The sequence below is a fragment of the Verruconis gallopava genome, assembly GCF_000836295.1.
Source record: "Verruconis gallopava strain CBS 43764 unplaced genomic scaffold supercont1.26, whole genome shotgun sequence".
Lineage (NCBI taxonomy): Eukaryota > Fungi > Ascomycota > Dothideomycetes > Venturiales > Sympoventuriaceae > Verruconis > Verruconis gallopava.
The window spans coordinates 236,381-261,622 of NW_015622162.1; the positions used below are offsets into that span (position 1 = coordinate 236,381).

General features: G+C 48.7%; 5 protein-coding genes across 6 annotated transcripts; 2 read left to right on the plus strand and 3 right to left on the minus strand.

Moving 5' to 3' along the window:
* Positions 1-349: 349 nt before the first annotated feature.
* PV09_07036 (uncharacterized protein) lies at positions 350-12,156 on the minus strand (the record flags this gene model as incomplete). The annotated part of the gene is made up of 4 exons (XM_016360752.1): positions 350-1,211; positions 1,260-11,822; positions 11,877-12,034; positions 12,096-12,156. 4 exons carry the CDS (start codon positions 12,154-12,156, stop codon positions 522-524), a joined length of 11,472 nt encoding a protein of 3,823 aa, XP_016211429.1. The 3' UTR covers positions 350-521.
* A 186-nt stretch (positions 12,157-12,342) lies between these two features.
* Positions 12,343-13,075, plus strand: PV09_07037 (uncharacterized protein; the record flags this gene model as incomplete). The annotated part of the gene is made up of 2 exons (XM_016360753.1): positions 12,343-12,458; positions 12,690-13,075. The coding sequence occupies 2 exons, from the start codon at positions 12,343-12,345 to the stop codon at positions 12,961-12,963; spliced, it is 390 nt and encodes a 129-aa protein (XP_016211430.1). The 3' UTR covers positions 12,964-13,075.
* Positions 13,076-14,483: 1,408 nt separating this feature from the next.
* PV09_07038 (uncharacterized protein) lies at positions 14,484-15,845 on the minus strand (the record flags this gene model as incomplete). The annotated part of the gene is made up of 1 exon (XM_016360754.1): positions 14,484-15,845. The coding sequence occupies one exon, from the start codon at positions 15,843-15,845 to the stop codon at positions 14,484-14,486; it is 1,362 nt and encodes a 453-aa protein (XP_016211431.1).
* A 3,610-nt stretch (positions 15,846-19,455) lies between these two features.
* On the plus strand, positions 19,456-20,532 carry PV09_07039 (secondary thiamine-phosphate synthase enzyme). Its single transcript, XM_016360755.1, has 2 exons — positions 19,456-19,980; positions 20,038-20,532. Exons 1-2 carry the CDS (start codon positions 19,468-19,470, stop codon positions 20,194-20,196), a joined length of 672 nt encoding a protein of 223 aa, XP_016211432.1. The 5' UTR covers positions 19,456-19,467; the 3' UTR covers positions 20,197-20,532.
* Positions 20,533-21,423: 891 nt separating this feature from the next.
* PV09_07040 lies at positions 21,424-23,210 on the minus strand (the record flags this gene model as incomplete). Of its 2 annotated transcripts, XM_016360757.1 has the most annotated exons (5): positions 21,424-22,009; positions 22,073-22,530; positions 22,579-22,853; positions 22,902-23,010; positions 23,064-23,163. In XM_016360757.1, 5 exons carry the CDS (start codon positions 23,161-23,163, stop codon positions 21,497-21,499), a joined length of 1,455 nt encoding a protein of 484 aa, XP_016211434.1. In that variant the 3' UTR covers positions 21,424-21,496. The 2 variants fall into 2 exon arrangements, with proteins under 2 accessions (XP_016211434.1, XP_016211433.1); XM_016360756.1 differs by having other exon boundaries at positions 21,424-22,530; positions 23,064-23,210.
* Between the last annotated feature and the right edge of the window lie 2,032 nt (positions 23,211-25,242).

Sequence of the window (25,242 nt, forward strand, 5' to 3'; positions counted from 1 at the left end):
CGCACATGGAAAACCGGGGGCCAAAACTGTAGGTCTGCAGAACGCATGTGGGTGATGCAGAAGGCTGCTTACCCCAGTCACAAACAGCTTCTCGTGCAAAGACCACATCTGCTTCAAGTACCCTGCGTGTACTAATGCAGGCAACTGGATCTTTGGTCCTTGGCAAGGTTGATTAGCCCAGTGTAGTGCTCAAGCTACTCGGCGCTATTTGCGGATCAGGGATTTCGCCTCCATCGTCATTAAGACGGCTTGAACTTCGTATTCTTAGCCTTGAGTTAGACACCTCGAACGTGGGAATGGGAGCCACAATCACAGAGCAACAGGGATAGGTTTATAGATGTCGACAACAGTCGTGCTGATTTTTCCACTCTTACAAACGTTCAAGTTCAGACATAAACGCTACGAGCACTGGTAATGTTTAATCCACCATCAAATTCATCCTACACACGACGCCTTGCTAAATGCTTTTGGGAATATAGAAACTTTACAACAAATTACACGGAGAAGAAAAAAAAACCCTTTTATAGCCAACTCATCCACAGAGGTTCGGTTTGGCACAGTTTACGCGGATCGACCGCATCCCCCACGCGATCTACAACGGTCTGATTGCAAGGCAAATTCGTGGCCTTGGGTGCGTCAGCCAGACTTCTGACTTTCTTGCATAGAAGATCCGAGTTGTGCATGACAGCTTCTCTAAGCACACTGTCCGCGGCCGCGGCACCTTTGTGGCTTTGCGTGAACCAGAATGTTACCTCGTCTCTAACAAACACACTGAGCTGCATCTCAAGCTCACCTTCTCGCTCGGTAAGGCACCTTGCTAAAGTCATGAGAGCAGGGGCGAATATGCCTTCTGTTGTGATTGGGCCCATGAGGGCTTGAAGGTTTGGCGTGAAGCGGAATGGAACGACTTCGGGGTTGTTGAAAATTGGCCGCTGGGCGGCCATAGAGGGTACAAGTTCCGAGCCCCAGACCTTGCCACTTCCACGGGAAATTGAGAGCTTGTGAGGATAACGCTGCGACATACACATCATGTAAGTCATGAAGGTCAAGGCCGCAAATTGGTACGAAAATGCGCGACGGAAGAGCCAGAAATCCGAGTACGACGGATAAGTCTGACTAAAGTAATCGAGAGCCACCGTGTTGGGAGCATACTTTTCCTGCACTGCGATGAAGGTTTCGAAGCGAATAGCGTTTGCTTGCTCGAGTGATTTCTACGGCCGCATTAGCTCTGAATTCGTTCAGGACCTCGTCCTACTCACCGGTGAAAGCTGCCTCAACTTCTCGATGGTGTAGAGAACGGGCTCATCTTTGTCAACACCGTTCTTCCGACAATAATCTTCATAGACTCCCTGAAGATTGATGTAGCTCACATCGTCCTCGATCATCCTCACATTTGGACTTAAGGGTACCATGGCAGGAAGGTTGAATTGGAGATTGCGCCTCCTTGACTCCTTTCGCTTTAACAAGACCTCGTTGAAAATTCTAAACAGCTGCAATATTCTCTCTTCTCGTCTGCAGTAGCGACCAGCGGGATGTTGAACCTGGAAAGGATGCAGCGAACCGTCATGCCCACGAATCTTCAGCCTTCTGTAGCACACCTGTGTACCACGCACTAGGTCTACATCGGTGATGAACCGCTCTATACGGACGAAATCTTGATTCTTGTCCTTGTGCTGTAGGTACTGACCGGGAACTTCGACGTCATCGAACTTTTGGAATCGGAACTCGCTCAGGTGCGGACTGAATGATTCCAATGCAACCGGCGATGTTCGCCGATCAAGACGCTCCTCAAACCGATTCCGCCATTTTTTGAGACGTTGAATATATTCGTACATAGTTGGCTTGTTCTTGACAAAGTCGGCCTCAAAAGACTTTCTGATATGCGGAGGACAGACTGACTCCGCAAACCTGGTTATGTTGGCTTCGGTTGACTGTGGCAACTTTATATCTTGCGCATACGTGTTCGGCTGTCGACCGACGTAAGACAAGCCGTCGTTGAGAAGCGCGACGATCAGCCGGTGCGCGTCTTCATCCGGGTGACACTTGAAGTGTTTGTTGATCTGGTCAACCATGAATTCCATGCTGAGAGCGAGGAGTGGGAATGCGGTTTTAAGCGCGGCTAGGACCTCGTCCATGTACTCCCAGGGTTTCTTCGGCTTCTCAGGCTCTGGTGCCCTATTAGCTTCGTTGGCCTGCTCTGCGGAACCTTCGGCCTTCGGTGCTCCATTCGGCTGCGGCTCTGTCTTTGTTTCTCCATTCGTCGTTGCCGTACCATTTGGCTGCCCGTCGGCGGTGCCGGGCCGTGAAGCAGGCGATCCTTGTTTCGGTGTGCCGTCTTCCTTTTTGCCTTCTTCTGCTTCCTTCTTCTTCGTCTGCTGCTCTTTCAATTGTTTCTCTCTCGCCTCTTTGGCTTCCTGCTGCTTCCTAATCGTGTGCATGTCTTCGCGACTAGTCCTCAGCTGGAAGAACAGCGCCTGCGGGTACGCTTTAGCGAGCTTGCCCAGTATTTGCCTCGCGATAGGCGCCTCTGGCCTGCTCAGATCTGCCAGTAACTGTGGAATGTACGTGATCCAGTACCACACGGGAGTGTCACCCTTGAACTCTTCGAAGGCCTTCGCCAACACACGATCACTGTTGTCCAGACTGAGCAGCCAAAGGATTCTGCCGAGTAATTTTCTACTCTTGTGATTCTTGTACAGGCTCGCCGCCTCAAGATAGCAGCTGATTGCACTGCTTGCTTTCTCGAGATTCTTAGGGTCTTCTTTGAAGAGCTGATCATTGTAGTGACCCCATTCTGCCCAAGCCTTTGCGAGCTTGATGTCGAAGTACAAAGCAGAGCCAAACGCCTCATTGGCTTCCTGCTTGTTGCCGAGCTTGTTCAAGAACATGCCCTTCAACGTGTAGAACTCAGCCTTTTGTTGCTGGCCAAAGTAGTGGAGATTGGTATTGTTAATGACGTCAAGACCGTTGTTGAGTTCGTTTTTGTTCGCGTAGTGACATTTCGCCTGCTCGCGAAGCTTGAGAAACGCTTCCTGGATTTCAATATTGGGCAACGTGTAGATTTTGCCAAGTTGAGATATGCAAACATCGGGTAAGTTGTGTTGACGGGCCACGTGTGCAAAGCGATTGATGATCCAAGCGGTTTCATGATAACCTCGGTAGGCATATGAATTGTTCGTGGCATTAGCTGGCGTTGGCGGGATGAGGCCGAGATAGACGTTATTGATCATATAGAAGATGTGCTGTCGCCAAGTGACGAGATCCTGCCAAGCATTGATGTCGTCCCAGAAGTTTGGCAGACGATCTCTCCACGTGCTGAGATGGATCTTGAGATCTTGAGACTTCTGGTCCAGGTTGCCTGCGTTCGTTTGCTGGAGACTGTTTGAGATGGTTAGCGCATCGTACAGCTCGACCAGGTGTTGGAAGCTCTGCAAAAGTGGTATGTGAGCATTTGTGATATTCTTCGGTAGCTGGTGCCACTTTCGAATGCTTGTTTGGATGGCTTCGTCGCACACTCGCTGGAAGTCTGCCGGAGTCTCTGCCTTCGCATGGACCTTGAGCAAGGACATGAAAGCCTGGAAAAACAAGCGCCTTGGCGTTGGGGCATCAGCAACCCCCTTGATGACGGACTCGAGCTGTTCTCTCTTGTCCGTGTTGCTAGGATTCTGCCAGCTTTCGTAGTCGCGCCACGTTGCTTCGAGATAGAGGTCGTTGAAGTTTTCGTGTTTCGCAAAGTCGGCGAGAATATCCCACTGTTGCAATTTCTGGGCGCAGATAACCCAATGGTCTTCCCAAAGCATGTATTCGCCTTGACTAAATGGAAGAGATCCAACACGAGCCTTTATCTGTGCTTGTTCGTAGAGTCGCTGTGCCTGATCCCAGACCCCAATCTGCTCGTAGCTCAACGCGGCATTGGTCTCAACAAACTGACATCTTCTTCTCCAGGTGCCGTAGAACAGATCCGTCTCTTCCAGAGCGGCATAGAGCTCGACAAGTGCATCTAGTGTCGATTCTCGGACAAGTGGTGTATCGACCAAAGGATTGTTTGCGGACTCTTCGAGATAGTGCGCAGCAACATACCAACAGTTGTACGTCTTAGCCAGCCACTTTACCACATGCGGCGGGATCTTGATTTTCGGCCCCGAGCCACCTGCACCAACACGGACAATGCCCTCCAGCAATGCTTGGACACAATTCGGTCTGGAGTCGATCTGACGGTTGTGAAAGTCCTTGCTGAGCAGTGAGGTAAGATGCTGCTCAAATTCGGGCTTGTCCTCCTTTGGAAGCGCAGCCCAGAAGATTGGGAAAAGGCTGACCCAGATCTGCTTCGCAAGCTCTTTGTCCGTATGTTGAAGTTGAGTTAGGGGCTCGATGACGTCTTTGCTGCGCACGTCAGCAAGCTCTGCAGAGAAGCGTTTGTGCTCGCTGAGAAGGTTTTCCAATTTGTCATCCACCATTACGTCGCCGAGTCTGCTGTCTTTCGCGTAGGTACCATAAAGGACGGTGAGCGGCGCCGTCTTGAAGTCCTCCTTGTGCAAGGTGATTGGCTTCTCCATCTCGATGGAACCAACGAGCAGATGGTTGATCTGGGCGATCCAAAAACTGTCCGCCAGCCACGCCCAATCTTGCGCGCAGAGCAGGTAGTCCAACCTCGAATTCGGGCTTCTGCTAATGTGCTTGTCAAAGATCGTCAAAAAGCGATTTCGCATGTCCACGTCCAACGCCCTCGTTCCAATAAGGAACGCATTTTCCAGACGCACTGTGAGCTCTGTGCGCGTCACTTTGGGGTCTTCATATACTCGAATAACCAACTCAAAGAATCGTGCCAGAAGTTTTGTGTCGGATCTGTTCTCAAAAACGAACATTTTCGATAGCACAGCGACCTTCTCCTTCAGCGTCGGAACGCCATCGCTGTGGAATATCCACTGCTCCGTGAGATCGAGGACTTTCATGCACACGTCCTTGTTCTGACTTCTTTCCACAAGCGTCGCCAAAGCACTAAGGAAAGGTCGCCGCTGCTCTCCTAGTACTTCAATGCGAGCTGCAAGTATATCAATCGTTTTTAATACCAAACCGGTTGAAATCGCCAATTCGACTGGATCAAGCTGCTGACTCGAAGCTTGCTGTCCGTGCTGTCCCGGATAAGGCGTTGTGGGTTGCTGACCGGGCGGGTTTGGCACGAGATCCTTGACCAACCTAAGATTGAATGCCTTCATTAACGAACCGATATGCGAATCGACTTCTCCCGGCCGACGCTGGCAGATGGACCAAAGCAGATTCACCGCACAGTTGAGTTGGTTGTCGCTGAACGCCTTCTCCAGAATTTGCTTCGTCAGAGCAAAGAATTCTGAAACAGAGGAATCCTCCATGGCTTCGTCCTCTCCAGCAACGCTGCTGCTCACAGGCGCAGGCATCACGTCCAAGATACGTCTGAACAACGGTACCATAATGAGATCATGCTGTTCCGCTTCTTGCGCATGCAAACAATCCTGTATCTGGACATCATCCATTCGCAGAGGCTTCTCAAGCAGCTTCTGTATTACAGGCAGTCGCTCTAAAACCCACGAGTCAGGTTTCACATTGATAAACACTCTCAGAATCTCAAGGGTATTTATGATCCGCGTTATCCACATTTCCGGCTTCGTATCGCCCTGTTCACCGGTCAAGATAGGCTCAAGGATCTTCGAGAATAATGGATCAATATCTAGATCAGCCCAAAACTGCGGTTGAAGTAGGTCCCGAAGAAGCTGAACTGCCTTGCGGCATGTTTCTGGCGACTGCGAACCATGATTCTTGTTCTTAAGGGCTTCTTTCGTTCTCTCGGACAAGCATGGATACGGATCTGGCAGGTATGCGATGAATGAGACAAGGTATTTGATCATCATCGATCTGTGCCCCGGCGTAGCAGCGAATGTCCTCGTCTTTGAGGGTGAGGCTGGAACAACTGTCCCATCAGCTTTGCGTTTCTGGCTTTGAGGGGACGCAGACGGCGATGCCAAAAACTCCCTGTGTGATCGGGACTCCCACTTCCATATCATATCCATGAGGTTGATGGCGATTTTCTTGTATTCGTTGCTTGTCACTGGAGGCTGCGCAATCTTCTGCAGCTGAGGAATGATCATAGGTGTCAGCATCTCCCTCGCCTCGTAGAAAAGCTCCTCATGGCGGATGAAGAAGTTGAAAATCGCTATGGATTGTTGCAAATTGCCCGCGTCCTCGGCCAAAATTTTCTTAGGTAGACGCGCCCAAAATGGGAATCGCTGCTTGTCGTTGTTCCCAATTCTTTGTCGGAGCACTGGTGCAAGTAGCTCCAAGGCTTGGGTGATGAGCGGTTTGCCTTCATTCTGATGGGCCTTGAGTAGCGTCTGATACACGCTCACAACGATTTTACTTGGCGTGTCGTACAGTGCAATAAAGTACGATATGACGACGTAAGCAGCATTGCGATTGACGATGTCCTCAAGCTTAATCCAGTTCCAACAGAACTTGATGATTACTTTTCGCGCATCCTGCAGCAACTCTTTATGGTACTTGAGCAAGGTGGCAGTGAGCTGTAGGAACTCCATTCGTGCATGGTCAATGCCAGCCTGGCCAGTGTCTTCGAGCGGATCAATGAATGCCTGCGGCTGCCACAGGGTACGTTGAAGCAATTCCACAAGACCCCGATCGACTAAGTCGGTTCCTTTAGCATCTGGTGCAGAGATTACGTTCCAGTTGCGCATCGTGTCCATGGCTAGGATGGGGTTAACCACATTATGGAACAAGAATGTCTTCGCTCCTTGAGACGAGTTCTTTGACGCGTAGAATTCGATGCACTTGACGATCAAGCTCTTTTTGAACCCGTTGTCTTCCACGGATATCATGTGCGTATAAATGAAATGGAGCATCGCAGGCGTGTTTTTGAGTGCGCCGCTGGTTACGCATTCGACGACATCAAAGAAGAAATCGACGTTTTGTGGTTCCTGCTCCATAAAACAGACCAGTATATCCATGGCCTGATCGCCTGTTTGTTCTGCAGCAAGCCGCAAACTTCCGTTGATGGTATTGTCGCGGAGCTGTTTTTCCACGTCTTTGGCTGCCTCGACAAGCGCTTTCCGTGTACTCTCACTGGTGACGATAAAAGACTTGGTATTTGGATCCTTGCAAAGAGCCCAAGCGACATGGACAGCGTCAATCTTCGCTTGAGTCTTCTCCTTCTCTTCGCCAGATTCCAGTTCGAAACTCTTCACAAAACCCTCCAAGTCAGCTACGACGGCGTCGCGCATTGGTCGTGCATCTTCTTCGCACAACAATTGTGCGAAAAAGCGTCCGTATGTCAAATCCTTCATCTTCGGAGCAAAATACTGCCATGCCTCTTTCGAGAACAGATTCAAGTACCGAATTAGGGGTTCTCTAAACGGACTTGACTGCGTGCGTCGCAGCTGCTGTTCAAGCTCTACGACCTTCTCGACAAGCTGAGCAAGAAAGTTGACTGCTGCCGGCGGGAGCAAGTGGAATATATCCAGAATCGCCCTGATCACCCGCATAGCTTTGTTTTGTTCCACGAGCCCGAAGCTCACTTTATGCACGAGGGCTGCATCCGCAATAGTCTTCGAGTGCTCGAGCAGACGCGAGCCGATCTCAACCTTGAAATAATTGGTCAACAGCTTCAGCAGCCTCGCAAGTCCTTCAAGCCCCTCGACGGTCAGTTTGCGAGGCTCTTGCAGATTCATGAGGATTGGTCTCAGTCCGGATTGTAGGAGGTCCTTGGGGAGTTTCGCTTGGTTCGCCAACACACCCTTGAGTCCCGCATTCGCTGCCTCGACCACAGCTGGCGACCGAGAATAAAGCAGCTTGAAAAAAACCGCGATGATGCGTTGGCGGCTTTGACTTGGACTTGCAGCATTGAATTCGGGGCTGGGTTGTGCCGTAGACAGCAATTTGATGCAGCCGACCCTAAGCTGGACAATATTCTCTGCGTTGCGGTGCTCTAACGGCTTGGTAGTAAGTGTATCATCATCCGCGTCGGCGAGAGCAAGACATTCCATAAGCAATCTTGTCAGAGGTTCATCGAAGGTAACCATAGTCTTGGGCATCTGCAGGCAGAAGTTGATCGCGTCGATGTAGCCGATCTGTATACCGAACGGTAACGCACGAAGCGGCTTGATCAAGATCGGCTGGAGGAGCATGTCTTTTACCGGAGCAAGAACCTCGTGTACTTCCACGCCGATACTCTCTGCAATTATTGCGAATATCTTCTGTGCTGCGGCACGCACGTGAGGACTCGAATGTGCGAGCTCGTGCACAGTAAATTTGCACAAGGCCATGAGTCGAGAGTTCGGCTTCTCCAGCTCGTCTTTTGGCATCATTTTCGCACAACGTCTCACCAATTGGAGGAGGATGTCTTCAGCTTCGACCCTAATTTTGGCAGCGATGTCCGTCGGCATGTCCTTGAGCACATACATGAGCGCTCTCGCAAGTTCCAAATGACGGCTGAGCATCCAAGCGTCGCTGAGGCCGACTTTTGTGCACAGGATTTTGATGCCCGTGGTACCACCAGCCTTGACATACCACTCCTCCTGGTGGCACTTGTGGCTGAATATCCTGCTCATTGCGCTGAAGAAAGGAGCGCGATCAATGCGCTCCTTGGCCCCAAAGATCGTTACTAAGGTGTCTCTCACTGTCAAAAGAGCCTTCTCAGCCGCCTCCCGCTCCGGGGCATCGTCGCTGGACAGACATTCTGCAATCGCCTCCGCTAGCACTCTAGGCTCCACAAACAAAGGGCCTTCGCCTGATTTGACGTCAAACGGCTTTCGGTCATGCTTCACCTGGGCTAGATTCTTCGCTACATCAAGCAATGCAAAATGTTTGCAGAGATTTTGCATCAGAGCGCTTGCGTCGTCCACGAGTGAGGGTATGCAATGAGAGAACATGACCGCTTTGAGTAGCTTCTTCAACGTTTCTTGCTGCACATCCCGTTTCGTGGCTGATTTACTTCGCTCCGAGAATGAGAGCAAATCTTCACCCTGGTCGAATTTGTTTTCGATCCAATCGTTTGCCTGAAGCCGAACGAGACGCGCAAAGTCGTCAGGGAGCTGTTCTAGACCAATGCGAAGCTTGATCTGAGCATGCACAAAATCGAATGCCTTTCGCTTGTGAAAACCGTCAGAGTTCTTGTCCGTCTGCTTCTTCGGCGTCTCCTGTAACTTTGTGATCGCAACATTTATACCAGTGTCCACAGGGAACGCGCGGTCCTTGCTTGTGCCTATTAGCCGTATGTCAAAACTCGGTGAGTCATCCGAATAGGGCTTGTACTCCAATGGCGGTAGGCCATTCAAAAACTTTCGATTGCGTCCACCCAGTTTGCCCAAAATACGCACCGTGCTATGTGCGTGGAAATGACTATAGGGAGCAGGACGAAGATGATTCCATAGACCTGCCATCAACTGATCGATGACGGGGGCCATTATGGGGTCGATGTAATCGGCTGTCAAATTGTCCACGCACAACTCCAGCGTCCGCAAGCCCTGGCCAACAAGCTCAGGGCCAGCGCTCAGAGCTACGACAAGGGGTCGCATGAGGTAGCTCAGGTGTGGCAACAGATTACTCAGTCTTGCTGGCACTGTAAGTATTAGTTCCACAAAAAGATCCCGCTCAGCCGGCTTTCGAGCAGACTCTAAGAGATTATTCAGAACTTCCAACAACATCTCCAGGAGCGGCAGCAAGTCTTTGTAAAGATGTTCGAAACGCCCGCCACCGATGCTTCTGAAAAGACTTCGAAGCAACAAGAAGTAATTCATCGGTTCTTCTGCAGTTGTGCTGAGCTGGATGGCTTTGGTCGCAATCTTGGTCACGTGGGGTAGTAGAACGCTTTCGTTGGTGGCCGCGAAAAGCGTCACGGCCATGAACGAAAGCTTGAACAAACGCAGGAGGATTGAAGCTTTCTTGACATCTGCGGTACCGACTTCGTCGATCTTGGTCATCAAGAACTGCAGGAGCATACCACAGAACGCAGGACTCGTCGTTTCGCTTGCAAGGAGAAACTGCGCGATGTGAAGAAGAGGGCTATGCTCGAAGCACATCTCGTACAGGTGAGGTATTTCACTTGTAAATATCTCGTGAAATGCAGCCGGATCAATGTTGTGGAATACTGTTGCAAAAGCCTCGAGCAGGTCTTTTTCCTCCTTGCCGCCGGCCATCATGTGTTGCGTAGCTAAAAGCTCGGCTGTGGTGAGATTCTGGCTGTCCTGCTGCGGCTTACCGACACCGTGATACCTGAATGCATGACATCCTTCTCGGAAGAGCTTGATAAACACCTGAATCTCCTCAGCACTATATCCATGAGACATGTCTTTCCAATTTGCGGGATAGATGGACTGTTCTGGATTCGTGTCCTCTACAGGGTTCGGAGGATTCGTTGACCGTAACATGTAGAAGATGTTCTTGAGGCCCTGAATCAGATTGCGAAACAAAAATTTGTTGTCCTCTACCGGGTTTGAGCTCCTGTCTCGAGGGTTATTCGTCCGGATTGGTGCTGCGCTGAAAATGTCGATCTCGTCCCAGTCCGGGGGCGAACTTGGGTCTAGCATGTAGTTTTCTGGTGTCTGCTCGATGCTAGGGGCATGCCAATGCTCTGAAACCTTGACTGTATTCTCAAATTGAAAGTTCATGGCGGCAAATTTGTCACCTATAGCATTCAATAGCATCATGAGGAAATGCCTTGCGTCTTCCTTCGGTTCCAACTTGGCAATGCACTCGGCCATGTTCATTAGCAATTTCGCGCTCATTGTCTGGAAGCTCGTCCCAGGGAAATCATCGTGTAAATTCTTGGTGTAGACCTCTATCGTCTTTCTTATCTGCTCTTTGCTCAGCGAGTCACGAAGATGATGTATTAAATCGGCAAGCATGCTGTATGCCAGCGGTCGCATCGTCTCGTACACGGTTAAGCCGTCGCCGATCAGAGTCCGTTCGTCCAGCAGCTCATCAATCTTCTTGAGAAAGATCTTGCGGAAGTTGAAATTGATGATGTGCCGAATGGCGACCAGCAGCTCCTTTCTTGCTCCAGACTTCTCCCGCGGGCAATCCTGCAACATTCGAATGACAATATCCGGCAACGAGGGCAGAAAGTCGGAAAGCTGCTGTGCGTAGACTCGGAGCAGATATGCCAGAAAGCTCATGGTCTTGACCTGCATGAGGATAAAGTCGCCAAACGCGGCCCTATTTTTGATTTCCTTGCTAACTCCCACGAATATATCGCCCCGTGCCTTTGCCTCTGCGCGTGCCTTCTCTTGCGGCTTGGCTTGCAGCAGCAACACGTTCTTGATTAGCGGAACGAACGCTCGAACGTTCTTGCTGACAACGTCGCGGTTGGATTGAAAGATGGATACGACAATAATAGGACACTCTGACAAGACTTTGAAGGACTGCATGCCTTTCTGCAGCTGACGTGTTGTCTGCGCATCTGTGGTCAGTTCGCTGGACACGGTCGACACGGGAGAGCCTGGTCTCGGAGACTGCGAGTACTGCGTGTGGCTAGCTGGCGTCGAAGGCACGGCCGATGCGCTCGACGCGGGATTGTCGAACGTGTCCTTGACGGTCTGCTCCATGGTCTGGAACATCTCTTGAATGAGCTCGAGGAAGGGCTGAACACGATCCTTGACCACCGATGCCTGATGCCTAAAAAAATCCATGATGGTCTTGACTATGACGATATCGTTGTCTTCGTTTTCGATATTGATCAGGCTCATGAGCTTGTCCACGATCTGAGGCGCGTAGGGCTCCAGCTCTTTCTGCGGGCTCATGGGCAGGCGGTGGATGATCTCGAGCACAGAATTGCGCAGTTTCTGCGCAACATGTCAATGATGTCGTATAGGTGGCGCATGCACGAGCCGACATACCTGCTCCGGCGATGTGCTGATGAAGACTGGCGGGCCATCGAGCAGCTTCAACAGGACGGGCACGAACTTCTGTAAGAAGTAGCTGTACGTGTTTCCTGAGCACCAGACGTCGATCTGGTCCCTCAGCTCAGTGGCCGCAATCAACTTTGACCTGAGATCTGGCGCACCGTTAGTGCTTGCTCGTTCGTGCCCTGCGCGTAGCCGTAGAGTCCAGCATACCAGTGTTGGATTCGCTGAGCCTCTCCAGGAAACTTTCCAGCTGAGCTGAAGCTTCCGCCATGTTTGCGGTGATTGTTTGCGATCTAGGCCACCGCGAAGCCTTGGATCCGAAAAGAAAGGTTCTATGCGCTCAAGGCAAGGTGTGCGCGACGGTACATCCTTCGAGGGTTCACACGCTCGCTCGAGAAGTGCGCTGGATATGAAGAGGAAGAGGATCGAGAGCAAGCACTGCTCGATCAAATTAAAAATGTCGCGAACAAGTTGTGTCGTAAGCGCAGCGGCTGAAGAAGGCCGCGATCATTCGAAAAGAGCGGCGACGGGATCGGCGATGCAGGATGCGCAGGTGCTGGTGGAGAGAATAAAGTGAGGCTCTGATACTGTCGCTCGAGTTCGACCTGCAAAAGGCGCGTTTTGGCCTCGAGGGCGCAACAACTGGGGAGTCGCAGACTACTGGAAAGCTCTCGCTAGTCCGTATAAGGAAACTGTCTAGCCGGACTAGGAAAGTTTGGAAAAAAAATGGGGCTGTTCTTGGCGGAGTCCCGTGATCTGGTGCCTTGTTCACAAGGCAACACGCGAGTCTGGCCCGCTTTCCAGCCTGTCGCAGGCATCAGGGCATCAAGGCATCTACAGAGCAACTTCTCCTAAGGCATCAGCTGTCGCCATGAGGCACCAAGCCAGAGCATCTGAACACAACGACATGCATGGCCTCTTCGATCTCTACAGTCGAGCAGGTACGCGATCGGACAAGACTTCTGAAGAATATTTGAACGTTTCAGCGAAAAAGTCGACGGTATGGAACCTCGATGCACTGCGCGATCATCTGGTCCACGCACAAGCTGCGACAATAAACGGCCGGGAAGTTGCCTAAGGCTATCTGGTGCGACCATGGTTAATCAGTCATTTCACACAGAAAGCTGCGATGGCCTCTGTCAAAGCTTATATTGGGATGATACATCGTGGAAAAGTATAGGAGGTGACGCTGCTGCTTCAATAGAGAACTCGCTTGATGGAACATTGAGGTACTGTGAAACATCCACGCGAACTATGGCCGTGTCCCATGGCTAGAGTCACGGTCAGGGCGGTGGGCCTGAAAACGACGCAACACTGGAGTGCTCCGGATTTAACAGGTGCTTACACAAACGTTATTCGATGATTGCAAAATCTCATCATTGTGACTCATATTGGATGGACACGCCCTGTATCCCCAGCAACCACATGCTACGGAGAGAAGCGATATCTAACATCAACAGAATATTCTCTGGAAGCAGCATAGTCCTTATATGCGATAGGGACATCATGTCAATTGACATAGGAGATGGCAGCGTAGACGCCTTAGACCTTCTACTGGGTACAGTGCTTGTTTGTGACTGGAATGTGAGAGTCTGGACACTTCTGGAGGCCTTGCATGGCCTCCGAAATCTGTAACTACTCTGTCAGAACGACAGGATTATTGCCCTCAAGGATGCTCTCAGACAAGTCCTCAGGAAACACCGTGTTGATGCAGCTGTGTTCTTCCTTACAGCCCTGCATATATTGCCCCTTCTTTACTCGCAACGTTGGCGCAGATCACTGGAGAATAAAGGGTTTGGATTGGGTTGTTAGTGAACTCAAAGGATTTGTTGAAATCGACATTGCCGCGAATTTACTGTCCCAACGTCATGCAGGCAGACCAGGTGACGAGATCGTCATTTGGGGCTTGCTAGTTGGCCATGAGGTATACGTGACAGCAGAAGTTTTTGGCACGGCCGTATCAGCTCCAAGCTGATCCTAGAGTACCTCATATCGGATTTTCCACGAGTTTCCCAATGCCTGGGACTGAGTTGGGCATCCTCTGGCCCAAATCTTCCACTTACGGGGCCAGATTCTTGTTTCGATTATGACAAGCTATTATTACCTTGTTCAAGAGCAGAAACAAGCAATGGCACCATGTTAGCAGATGGAATCCACGGATCTTGGTGCATCTACGAGTTTCGCACTCGCAGGATGAGCGTATGGCCACTTAAAAAGATGATCCATTCGACGCATAAGAATAGGTCAGAGCTTAGCAGGCAAACCATACATCACTCGGCCTCAACATTAGGGGGAAAAGATAAGTGGTGTGCATTACTAATAGCTTGAAACGGTAATAACAGCGGTGCTTCAGAACCCTATTTCTACCCGCTGAAGCTTCCCAACTACGTTGTTGGTGTTGTAAGATCGATGGATCGCCCAAGTCTGGAAATGGTATGGTGTTTTGGAACTTGTCAAGGAAATCCTGCTTCCTAAATTTATCGAAAAAAGAATCGTGATTCAATCGCCGTGGTTGTACGGTCATTTGTAATTGGGCTTATCCCCCAATTCTTATCCTCTAGCTCTTAGTAAAGCCAGCTGCAAAATGCAAATGCTCTATCATACTTCCAGTTTGAAGCAGTTCGTTTCTCTGAAATGTTCACTAATGCAAGTCGCAGCCCCCCTGGAAAGCTCGGCAGTAAGGTTGACCTTTTTAAGATCACGCTCAGTCAAGTTTGCTCTATCAACGTTTAGCGGCGCGTTGTCCTCCTCATCGTTTATGAGCTTCGATAGCCAAACTTCTCGCCTGGGATGTGGCACAAGGATCTCGTTCATCCATACGGTGTTTTTCGACCCGCTCAATTTTTGAATAGCTCCAATCATGATCGTGCGCCCCGTAAACGCAAAACTCTTTGACCGCACTTCTATTCCTTCGGATTTTCGCCACTTCCTCGCTGCTTGGGTGCCTTGCGAAGGCCACAGGAGAATAAGATCGGCTACCATGATGGCAAGTAAGAACACGCCGTCCCAACCTTTATGAGCGGCGACATACGCCATGGCCATGAGCTGATTTGCATTTCCCATCTTCAGCAGGCGAGCAGCTATGGAGTGGAATTTTGTAGCAGGAATCTCGATCATCGTTTTGTTCAGTATCCAGTCTACCACCCCCCGATCACCGGTGTATAGGTGCCAGGTTGTCGAGTTCGCATGGATGGCTCGCAGCATCCAAGCATCGTGATCCTCGTTGTTGTCGAGATATCCAACCGGCCGCCTAGCAATGCATGTCTTGGATACCCACCGGCAAATCAGACCATTCACAAGGATAATAGCACATCCATATGCACCCACAAGGCTGAAGAAACCAGCAATCAAAACAATTAGTATCGTTCGGAGCACTTCGAAAGTTCTCATTTCCATCATTCGACTCCATCCTCTAATGCCACGGACATTAACTTGCTTTCTGGTGAAATGCAACACGTGTAAGACTTGGGGCCGACTGAAGTGTTTGCACCCTTTTAAAGGCTCCTGCTTTAGCCGCGACAAGCCCTCGACGATCCACTTTCCGGTGTACCAAGGACGTTCAGACTTCGACTGTTTTATCCCGCGCTCTTGAGAACAGCATCCGATCATCACAATGTCTGGTTTTGACAATACGTCAAGAGTAACAAGGTCGATAAGTCCCCCGTTTGCACAAGGGAACACGCTGCCCCAGCTCACATCCCACACAGTCGAACCAGCCAGGCCTCGTGAGCTAGCTCTATCGAGGAACTCCGAACCACAGCTGAGATATCTCGAAAGGCCCGTCAGAAACCCCAGCTTCGGAAACAGACCTACGTGAAGTTTGCATAACAAGGCGGTTTCCCCAACGATCTGGTGATCACGATGAAGGCTGCTCAAATGTTTGACAAGAGGGAACAAGGCTGCAAACTCTGAAATCAGTCCTGGAAGTGGAGGCAGAGCTATGATAGGGTACGACAACATATCTAGATCATTTTAAGCAAACATTAGAAAGTTTCACGGAGCAGAGAGAAATGATTTCGGCAGGTGCTCACGTCTTTGCTCAGCACGAAATATGCACTCTCATTGACCCAAGCTGAACTGTGCCATACAGTCTATATTATGGTATCCAAACGTGCTTCAAGCAAGCCAACTGGGCGCACTTCGCCCGAGTGGGACTTTGTCTGGCACTCGCATTAGTGCGGAGCCAGCATGTCCATTCCTCAGAGTCTTTTGGGCGAGAGAGGCAAACCACAGTCCACACATGTAGCTAAAGCCAAAGCAGTCTTCGCCTTGCCGTCGCAGTATTTGGGCATGTTACAAAAGCACTGCCACGACGGCAGCGACTGAGCGAGGACCACGTAAAAGCTGCCTAAGAAACGTTACTAGAAGCGTACAGCTGCATTCTGCCTAGCGTCGAAGCATCCAGGCGTACGCACTGGACTCTCAATCAGTTCGCATCAGATCCAGAGAGTTCCTCTGGTAAAGACACGGCAGCAAATTTGAGCCTGTATGCCCAGATGGAGATGGATAAGCGCTGTCACTCAATTCTGTGGAACAATATGTGACCCCGCTTCGCAATGGTACAGTAGCGGGGATCCAATTCAAGAAGTATTACTGTCCCTGGAAACTTAAGCATCGACGAACCAGACGTCTAAGAATCTCTCTCGGAAGATCACACAGAAGATCATCCATAGCCACCTTATGGATGTGTCGGTGAGTCACTTTATAAACCCGGTTCTGGACCATATTTGAACACGTCGTTTTGCGGCTGGACTCAAGTTGTCCGGCGTAGAAATTTTCCGAAACCAAGGTCGCAAGAAAAAATAATAATAATTAAAAAAGGAGAACTCAGGGAAGCTCACAGTGGGCGAAAGTAAGAGTGGCGTCGCATGCCTAATAAGATTACTTTGGATTCTATTGTTTGTGGAACGCATAGAGACATGCCCGGCGAATGTCGAAGGCCCCTGATCCACAAGAAGCAACGCCCGGATGGACTTCAGCAATGCCATACTCAAATTTCGCAAGTAAATATGGAGTATGTCTATGGAGCGGTCAAGCCTATCAGTTTAGAAATCCGCCGTTTCAAGAGTCGGTGGTGAGAGCTCAAAAGTTTAGCTGCAGTTACTTTGATAACGAGTTCTGGGGTATGATTTGTGCATCGCGACGAAACGGAAATCTTCCTGCATAGCCATTGAACAGGCTTTACGACCGGTAAGTGATCTTTTGTACTGAAGCTCTTTACATATTTAATTTGTATTCTGGAGTTTGGAATGTTTGCCAAAAAGAAAATTCGAACAACCCTTGTGACGCAGATTTTACCGTTGATGCTTAGCGAGGCATGTTTCTCCCGAGCCTATAAAGAGCATTGCTTACGCTCTTGGGCGATAAGCACTGCGAATGTTATGCCCAGGATTATTTCTAATATCTAGTCGCTGCTAATGTATCTAGGGGTAGGGCAGTAAGCCGTAGAGTGCTTTACCCCGCATCAGTATGATCCAAAATTCGGTTATGAGAACTGGGTAACTTGAACACGTTTGAGAATCGTTGTAGCGATTTCGCGGGCTATCAATGAATTAAAGGCAAAAACTTAAACTTGAAATATTTCAAGATGGCCAATAAAACCCAGAGCGGACCTTTGCTGACCAATGGAGTTATTGATTCGTCTGATGAAAGTCAATTGAAAGCGTATATGCAAAGCCTTAAAATACCATTGTACGATGTCCCAGCATTCACGCCGACGAAACGTTTGAAAATTGCCATTATTGGCGCGGGATTCTCTGGCCTGATTATGGCGCACAAATTAATGCACGAGCACAAATCTGAAATTGAACAGATACTAGACTTCGTAATCTACGAAGAAAAAGAAGTCCCCGGAGGAACCTGGGTCGACAACACGTACCCAGGAGTTATGTGTGACGTTCCGTCCGCCATCTATGCATTTCCATTTGACCCAAATCCAAACTGGTCTCATTTCTACTCAGCCGGCGCTGAAATATTAGAATACATCCATGCGACCGTGAAAAAGTGGAATCTGGACGAGCACATACAGTTCAGTACAAGAGTCACGAAGGCAGAGTGGAACGAAGACACAAGCCAGTGGAAGATATCATTGGCACACGGGCACCAATCGAGAACTGATCATGCCGACGTGTTGATCTCCGCGAGGGGATTTCTGAGCACCTGGACCTGGCCTAATATTCCAGGCTTGCACGACTTTAAGGGGCATAAAGTTCATTCTGCTGGGTGGGATCATTCTTTCGACTACATGAATAAGCGTGTTGGAGTCATAGGCAACGGCTCGTCTGGAATACAAATCTTACCGGCCATGGCGAAGCTCCCTGGAACAAAGGTTACTTCCTTCCAGCGTGGCCCAACCTGGGTGTTTTCTCGCATGACGCCAGCTCAGCTCGTCGGCAGCGACGACAAGAGCTACAATCCAGCGTATCGGCAAGAGGACAAGCAAAGATTCCAAGACCCAGAGGAGCTCAAGAAATATCGAAAGACTGTGCAAGGAGGTATCAACAAGGCGTTCAACATGTTCTTAAAGGGAAGCGAAGCGAACAAGGCTAGCACAGAGTTTGCAGTGAAACAGATGAGTGAGAAGCTGAACCACGATCCCGAGCTATGCGAGAAGCTGATTCCAAAATGGGAACTAGGATGTCGGTAGGTTAACAATCGGCCTTCTCTCCAGATCCACGAGGCTAAATCATGTCGCCAGACGGGTGACTCCCGGTGATGGATATCTAGAAGCTTTCACGAAATCAAACGTCTCCCTCACCAACTCTGAGATTAAACATATTGAACCTTCTGGCATAAGAACAGCAGACGGAAAACTGCACGAGCTGGACGTCATAGTTTGCGCGACGGGGTTCGACGTATCACAGATTCCGCCGTTCCCAGTCATTGGACGTGATGGAATCTCTCTTGGAGAGAAGTGGAAACACGAACCCGAATCCTACATGTCTCTCGCTTGCCCTGACATGCCCAACTACTTCATCTTCACGGGACCTAACGCGACTGTAGGGCATGGCAGCCTGATTCAAAGTCTTGGCTGGAGTGCCAACTGGATGATCAAATGGCTGCAGAAGATGGCAAGGGAGGATATCGCGTCGATTGCACCGAAGCAGGAAGTTGTTGACGAGTTTGTGCGATATGGAGATCAGATACACCAGACGCTCACATGGACTGGTGCCTGCAGATCGTGGTACAAGGCTAATCGCGTCGACGGGAGGGTTACAGCAACCTTTGCTGGAAGTGCTCTATTATACCATCAGATGGTGCAGGAGCTCAGGCCCGAGGACTTTGACATCAGGTATAGAAGTCCAAATAGATTCCGATTCATGGGGAATGGCTTCACTCAACATGAGCTGAAGCCCGATGCGGACTTGGCATACTACGTCACCACATAGCAACACTGAAAACTCAAAACTGCCTCATCGGTTTTTTGTTTTGGCTGGCTTCTATCAGAGGACTATGAAGAATACCAAGAAAGAGGCACTCGTAGCCTTGAACTCAGCCTCGCGCACGTGACAGACTCTCATCATGACATCAGTCGGCAGGGGCGCGGAGCTGTTTTTGTGCCCCACTCGACCGAATCTCTTCAATGTGTATCAGAACATTACGAGCAACAAATTTACAGTACATGCAGCCACGTCAAGTTTACGGCTACCCATCTACAGTCAACACAACGCTTATCTTCCTTTTCATTTTTATCCTGTGCTTTTTCCCAGGCGTTTTCTTCAGCATCCTCAGATTGCCCCTCCACCAGTTGAAGCTGGGCTCGCCTCCCTCCAAAGATTGCTCTCCTAACAATCCTGCGACTGCCACACCGTCTCCGACCATGTCGTGGTTCCAGAAGTCGTTCACGTTGCCTTCAAAGTCTCGTGGCTCATATTTGATCACGGACATTGTTGTTAAGGAGCTGCCGGAGATCAAGAACTACAAAGTTGGAATCCTGCACTTGTTCGTGCAGCACACATCGTGTGCCTTGAGCATGAACGAGAACTGGGATAGCGAGGTCAGAGAGGACATGACAGATGCACTGGAGCGAATTGTGCCGTACGACAAGAAAGGCAATCTGTACAGGCATAGTGCGGAAGGCGAGGATGACATGCCGGTACCTAATCAACCCAAGCGATAATCGCGAAAGGCTCAAGCTGACTTTGGATCGCAGGCACACATAAAGTCAGCATTGATTGGATCAAGTGTAACAATACCAATCACCAATGGTCGACTGAATACGGGCACATGGCAAGGAATTTGGTACTTGGAATTCAGAGCAAGCAAACACTCCAGGACACTAGTGGCTACAATACAAGGAGAAAAGGCATAAGACTCATCCAGTGCCTCTGATGCACATCAAGCGACCTGGAGTGAGTACTACCGAGGTGCTTGCGTTGACCGCAGAGCAGCTCCTACTCAGTCCAAAACACAGGACTTCTAGACATTTGCTAGTGCATTTTTCTGCGCTTCCAGTCAAAATCGAATTTACGTAGCAGCATATACTCGAATTGAGTATGTAGTTCTGATCTCAACCAATTCATTGCTTCGCGTTGTGAATCTTCCGTTCCGAACTGTCCTCGTTCCAGGTCGGTTGTCGAGTGTCCATGGTAAGAAGCATTGCTTCTTCCGTTGCATTATGATTGGATATACACGCGACCAAGCATCAACAGAATAGAAATAATAAGAAAACGAACGGACTTCAACGGATGGTTGATGCTAAGCTTTGAAAGGTCATGTCTGCGACATGCCCGTCGCCTATATGGGTCGGCCAGTCGACAGGCATCGCCAGAAGGCGTTAATTCCGGCCACCAAGAGTTTCTTCCCATGCTTGTCTTCCGTTCAATTGGCCTATACTAAGAGTTGTCTGAATACCCAGTCGCCACGTGACTGTTTCCATCCCCGAGTACGACGCCGGTGTTAGAATCCTACGAAGCTGGAGAAATACACGCATTTCAATCTCATCATGAGATACACTGTTGCAGTTAGGAGACTCAGAGTTGCACTTTTAATTTATTCCGCAGCATAATTGCCTTACTCAGGGCATATCATTGGCCGTACGCGCTACTGCCAGCCTTGGATGTCATACAGCATTGAAGATCGCCCACAAATACCTTGACGACCTGATTGTGATGTTTTTGCGAACAGAGCTCGAAAACACCGCAGCTAAACCAATAGGGCTCTTCAATAGCGCAACACTACATTCATGCTGCTTGGCCTCTCAAAGCTTAACAATTTGTGCGGATGGCCCCTTGAATTGAGGAAATATAGATTTGCAACCATACGGCCACTGATTACGAATTCTGAACGTCAGTCCCCAGCTGACGTCCGATACAGCAGCAAGGGTTAGGGACGCCCATGGCATGACCCACTGATCCAAATGATTTCATTGCTTTGGAAACAGATCGATCGGAATATCCATACGGCCAAAGAATCTACAGAGGCGCTCGCGCGATTGGTGAGCTCTGAGCACTTAGAAGAGATCAGAGATATGCATTTCCAGAGCTTCAAGTAGATCAAATCAAGCAAGGAAATTTAACTGGCAGGGAAGCAAGATGACCTGCTCGCTTCGTAGACCGCTGAATTTGATTTTACGTGAACAATAGACCTTTAGGACTGACTTCTACACATGCTCATAGCAACCTCATGTTTTCTGGCGACCAGCCGGCGTCATTTGCCTCAATTTCTCGAATGATCTCTTTGAAAATTTCTTCGTCAAATAGCGGTTCGGGAAGACAGATGTCGTCTTCTCCGTTTTGCTGTGGTTGTGAATCACAGCCTAGAAAAGGGTTCGCAAGCGAGAAGGCCAGCTGATTTCCATCTTCTCCCGAAGAAATGAACCTGCTAGGCTCAATGGACGTGTTCTGTAGGTCAGACTTATCGACTTGCGATTTAAAAGTGAACTCGGTCGGCACAGAGGATTGAGACGCCAAAACTTCTTTTTGAACGTCGTCAAATGGTGACGTTGATGTATCCGTAGAAGATTGCGCTGATGATAACGTTACCACATCTTGCTTTTTCATATCGTTTTGTATTAAGGATGACATCCTGGTTGCTGTGGGAGATGGTCGTGATACTGACGGTACCAGTCCTGTTTCATTAACATGATTTTGTTTTAGGGAAGGCATCTTGGTATCTGCAGAAGACTGTGTCGATGATGATAGTGCCACTTTTTGTCCATTAATGCAGTTTTGTGATAGGGATGTTACCTGTGCATTTGTGAAAGATGGTGTTGGTATTGATAGTTCCAGTCCTTGTTTTTTAAGAGAATAAAACATATGGAGAGGATGGAATAATTTTGTTGATGAGGATGGTGCCACTCTTTGTTCGTAGATGTTGTTTTGTGACAGGTCCAATGGTCTGCTAATCTGAATTGGCTCTATAGTCTCGCGAATGGTCTCGGTTGAGTTTGTTGTATTCATAGTTCTGAGCTCATTTCCGTTTTGATGGTCGCTGCTCGTGGGCGATGACGTTTCTGGATTTTGCCATATTTCGGACACGTACTCATTGTACACTTGACCTAGAACCTCTCGAATAATGTGTAGAATTTCTGGTCCATGTTTAACTAGCTCTTCTTGCAGAAGTGGCCTTGTATGCCTTTCAAAATTTACCAAAGCAAAGCGGTAAAATCTCGTCAGCTGATTTATTTGCTGTCTCTGGACATGATCTACGTCAAATCAGCGCTATTCGAAAATTCCCCACCTCTCATACCTACACGGTGAAGGGATATTGTCTATGTCGTTTGGAAAGATGATTTTCCAAATTTCGATCCATTTTTCCTTTTCAGTCTTGTAAGCTGATCTTTTTCCTATCCTCATTCTGTCGCGTAATTTTTTTTCTTGGTCAGAGTTTATGCCTGGAAATGCTACGTTCTCACGTTTCTGGCAGTGGTCAGCTTCGATGTGAGCGTCGCAATCCGAGCGGCTATCGAATGTCTCCTTGCATTTCGGACAGTAGATGGGTTGCTTATGGTACTTATAAATGTGGTCCCTAATCCTTTGTCAAATAGTAGTCATGATGAGGAATTTTCAAACGCACTTCAGCCTATGAATGTCGGGAAAGCCACTTTGTAGACAGGACGGCTTGAGTTGCGTGTTCTTCGGATCTTTTTTGAGATAGGGACAGGCAAAACGTAGATCTGGGACAACTGGCAAGATAATCGTGTTAGACTCTACGCAGTACGCAGTCACACATGCTCACAATTTGGTGGACCGTCTGGTCGCAAACGCTTCTTTGGATGGTCATCTTCACCATCATCATCCCCATTATCGCGAGAGTTTACAGGCCGCCTTCGAGACATGTTCAGGTGTTGAATTTTTGGAGAGCTTTTGCGAGCATCGGAGTTGTGTTTTGGAGCTGGACTTGAAGGATTTCCCGAGCCACAAGTCACAGCCTTAATATTTGCCCCGGCCCAAGGATCTCTTATGGCATTGAGTAGGAAGTTTGGACAGTTTATAACATCTTGAGGCCAATGCTCCGGTAGTGATGATTCCGGACAATCGCTGGAGCGAGTCTCAGAGACAGAGCTGACCTCATCACTATTGACGCTCCAGTCATTAGAATCTGCATCATCGTCTTGCTGGCCAGAGACAGGTGAATGTAATCTCGAATTATCGCCGAATGCATTGATTTTAATCGAAATTCGCCGTCCTTGAGCTGATAAAGAGTTAGTGTGTTTATTGCTCCGTAATGATGTGGCTTTCCGTCGAAACTCACCAGAACATGTAGCTTTAGGGGAATCATTCGTATTTTCAGAACTCTGCTCCTGCAAAATTTCTTCGACTAGACCTTGTCGGTTTCGCAGACTTTTTCGAGCCCTGCAGCTCTCTGGTATCATAATCTTTGTCTAATATCAGCATTAAATATGATGTTTGGAGTGAATCTTTGCTGACCATTTGGTCGGTCAAAGGTGCGACGCTGAAATTATTGTGACATAGTGCCGCATTTGTAGTATACTTTGGTTGGAAAAATTTAGGCAGAGCAGTAGATATAGATCCTGTAGGTATCGGCTTTCTAATGGAGTTTCGCGGCTCTTCAAGACGTGTGTCAATGTCTGTATCAGCATGCTCATTGCAAAGAAGCCGTCGGTTGAAGTCCGCTGTAATTAGGATCAAACAAAAAGCCTAATAAAGTATTAAAACTCGAACCTAATAACCTGCCTTTCCGGTGCATAATAGTAATCCGTAATGCCTTAATCATAGGGACATTTTCAATCTCAAATTGAGGATCTGATTCACCGAAACGAAAATATTGGACAGCAAGGCTGCTTGATGTATCACCTACCTTGATTTCCCTTTTCAATTGCTGCTGCACACGGCATCTTCGTGCGGATTTTCCTTTCTTCGACCCTGAAACTCTTAATACTCTTAGATAAATCTTACTACCACGGGTATTCGCAGGATGCTGAGGTAATAAATGATCAAGAGATCGTAATTGTAGATGCATGATATCTGTTTCAGATGCACACTTTGCATGCCAAAAAGACGACTCAGAAGCCTGTGTATTTTTGTTCCCCTGCTCAAGTATGTGGTTTTTCGGCTGTTGAAGTCTATGTAGCCCAGATTTCTCGAAATCATTTAGCTTCGTTTCCTTGTTCTGAGCATTATGCTGAAGTTTTCGAGACGTAGCGTCAAAGCCACACTTTGATGCTGATTGGCGTCGATTACTCACCGTATTATCGGTGGTATGAGGGAAACGCTCGACGCTTCGCGTGCTTTTCGCAATGCGTAATCTAAAAATGTAAGAACGGATGTCTTTAGCTATACCAAAGTTCTTAGGACTGGAGTCTGATATCATTATGCAAGGTTTCCTCATCTCCGCGCGCCAAGACACATCGAGTCTTCCAAATACAAAACCGCGAGATAAACTAGCTAAAGATGCAGCAGTTCTATGAAGAAAAGTGAGAACGAAGAGAAACATATTGTCGTGGTATTAAATATCAAGTGAGATATGGAGCTTAGGCTGACATTGTGGGGCTTAAAAGCAAGTCGTGGGACTTTGCTAACGAGCCTCTAAGCCTTCCGCCGTGGTTTTTAACGCGCAGTTCGACATTAGATGCAGCAAAGCTTTCAATAGGCCAATGATAACGCGTGCCTGTCGTTAAGCGAACTCACGTCAATCCGCGTAAATGGGCGTTCGCCAATCTAATGCACATTCTCATAATCCATAGTTGGCATTGTCAGAGGCAACTTGAATATTAGGAGCGCATTTCGTTCGATGAGAAGTCCGATTCCAACCATGTTGTTAATTATAAAAGGCCTGAGAGCTTTACAAATAAACAGCAAATATCTAGAGACAGCTAAAACTTGAATCTAGAGAGATCGACCGGCAACGTCCATCTTCTTAATCGAAAAAAGGCCTCCGGAATTTATTTATTTTG

Excerpts from the sequence above, each read along its gene's own strand:
- PV09_07039 (XM_016360755.1), top strand. The coding sequence starts at position 19,468 with ATGTGTATCAGAACATTACGAGCAACAAATTTACAGTACATGCAGCCA. Across the intron at positions 19,981-20,037 it reads AAGGCGAGGATGACATGCCG|GCACACATAAAGTCAGCATT; the intron begins GTACCTAATCAA and ends TTTGGATCGCAG.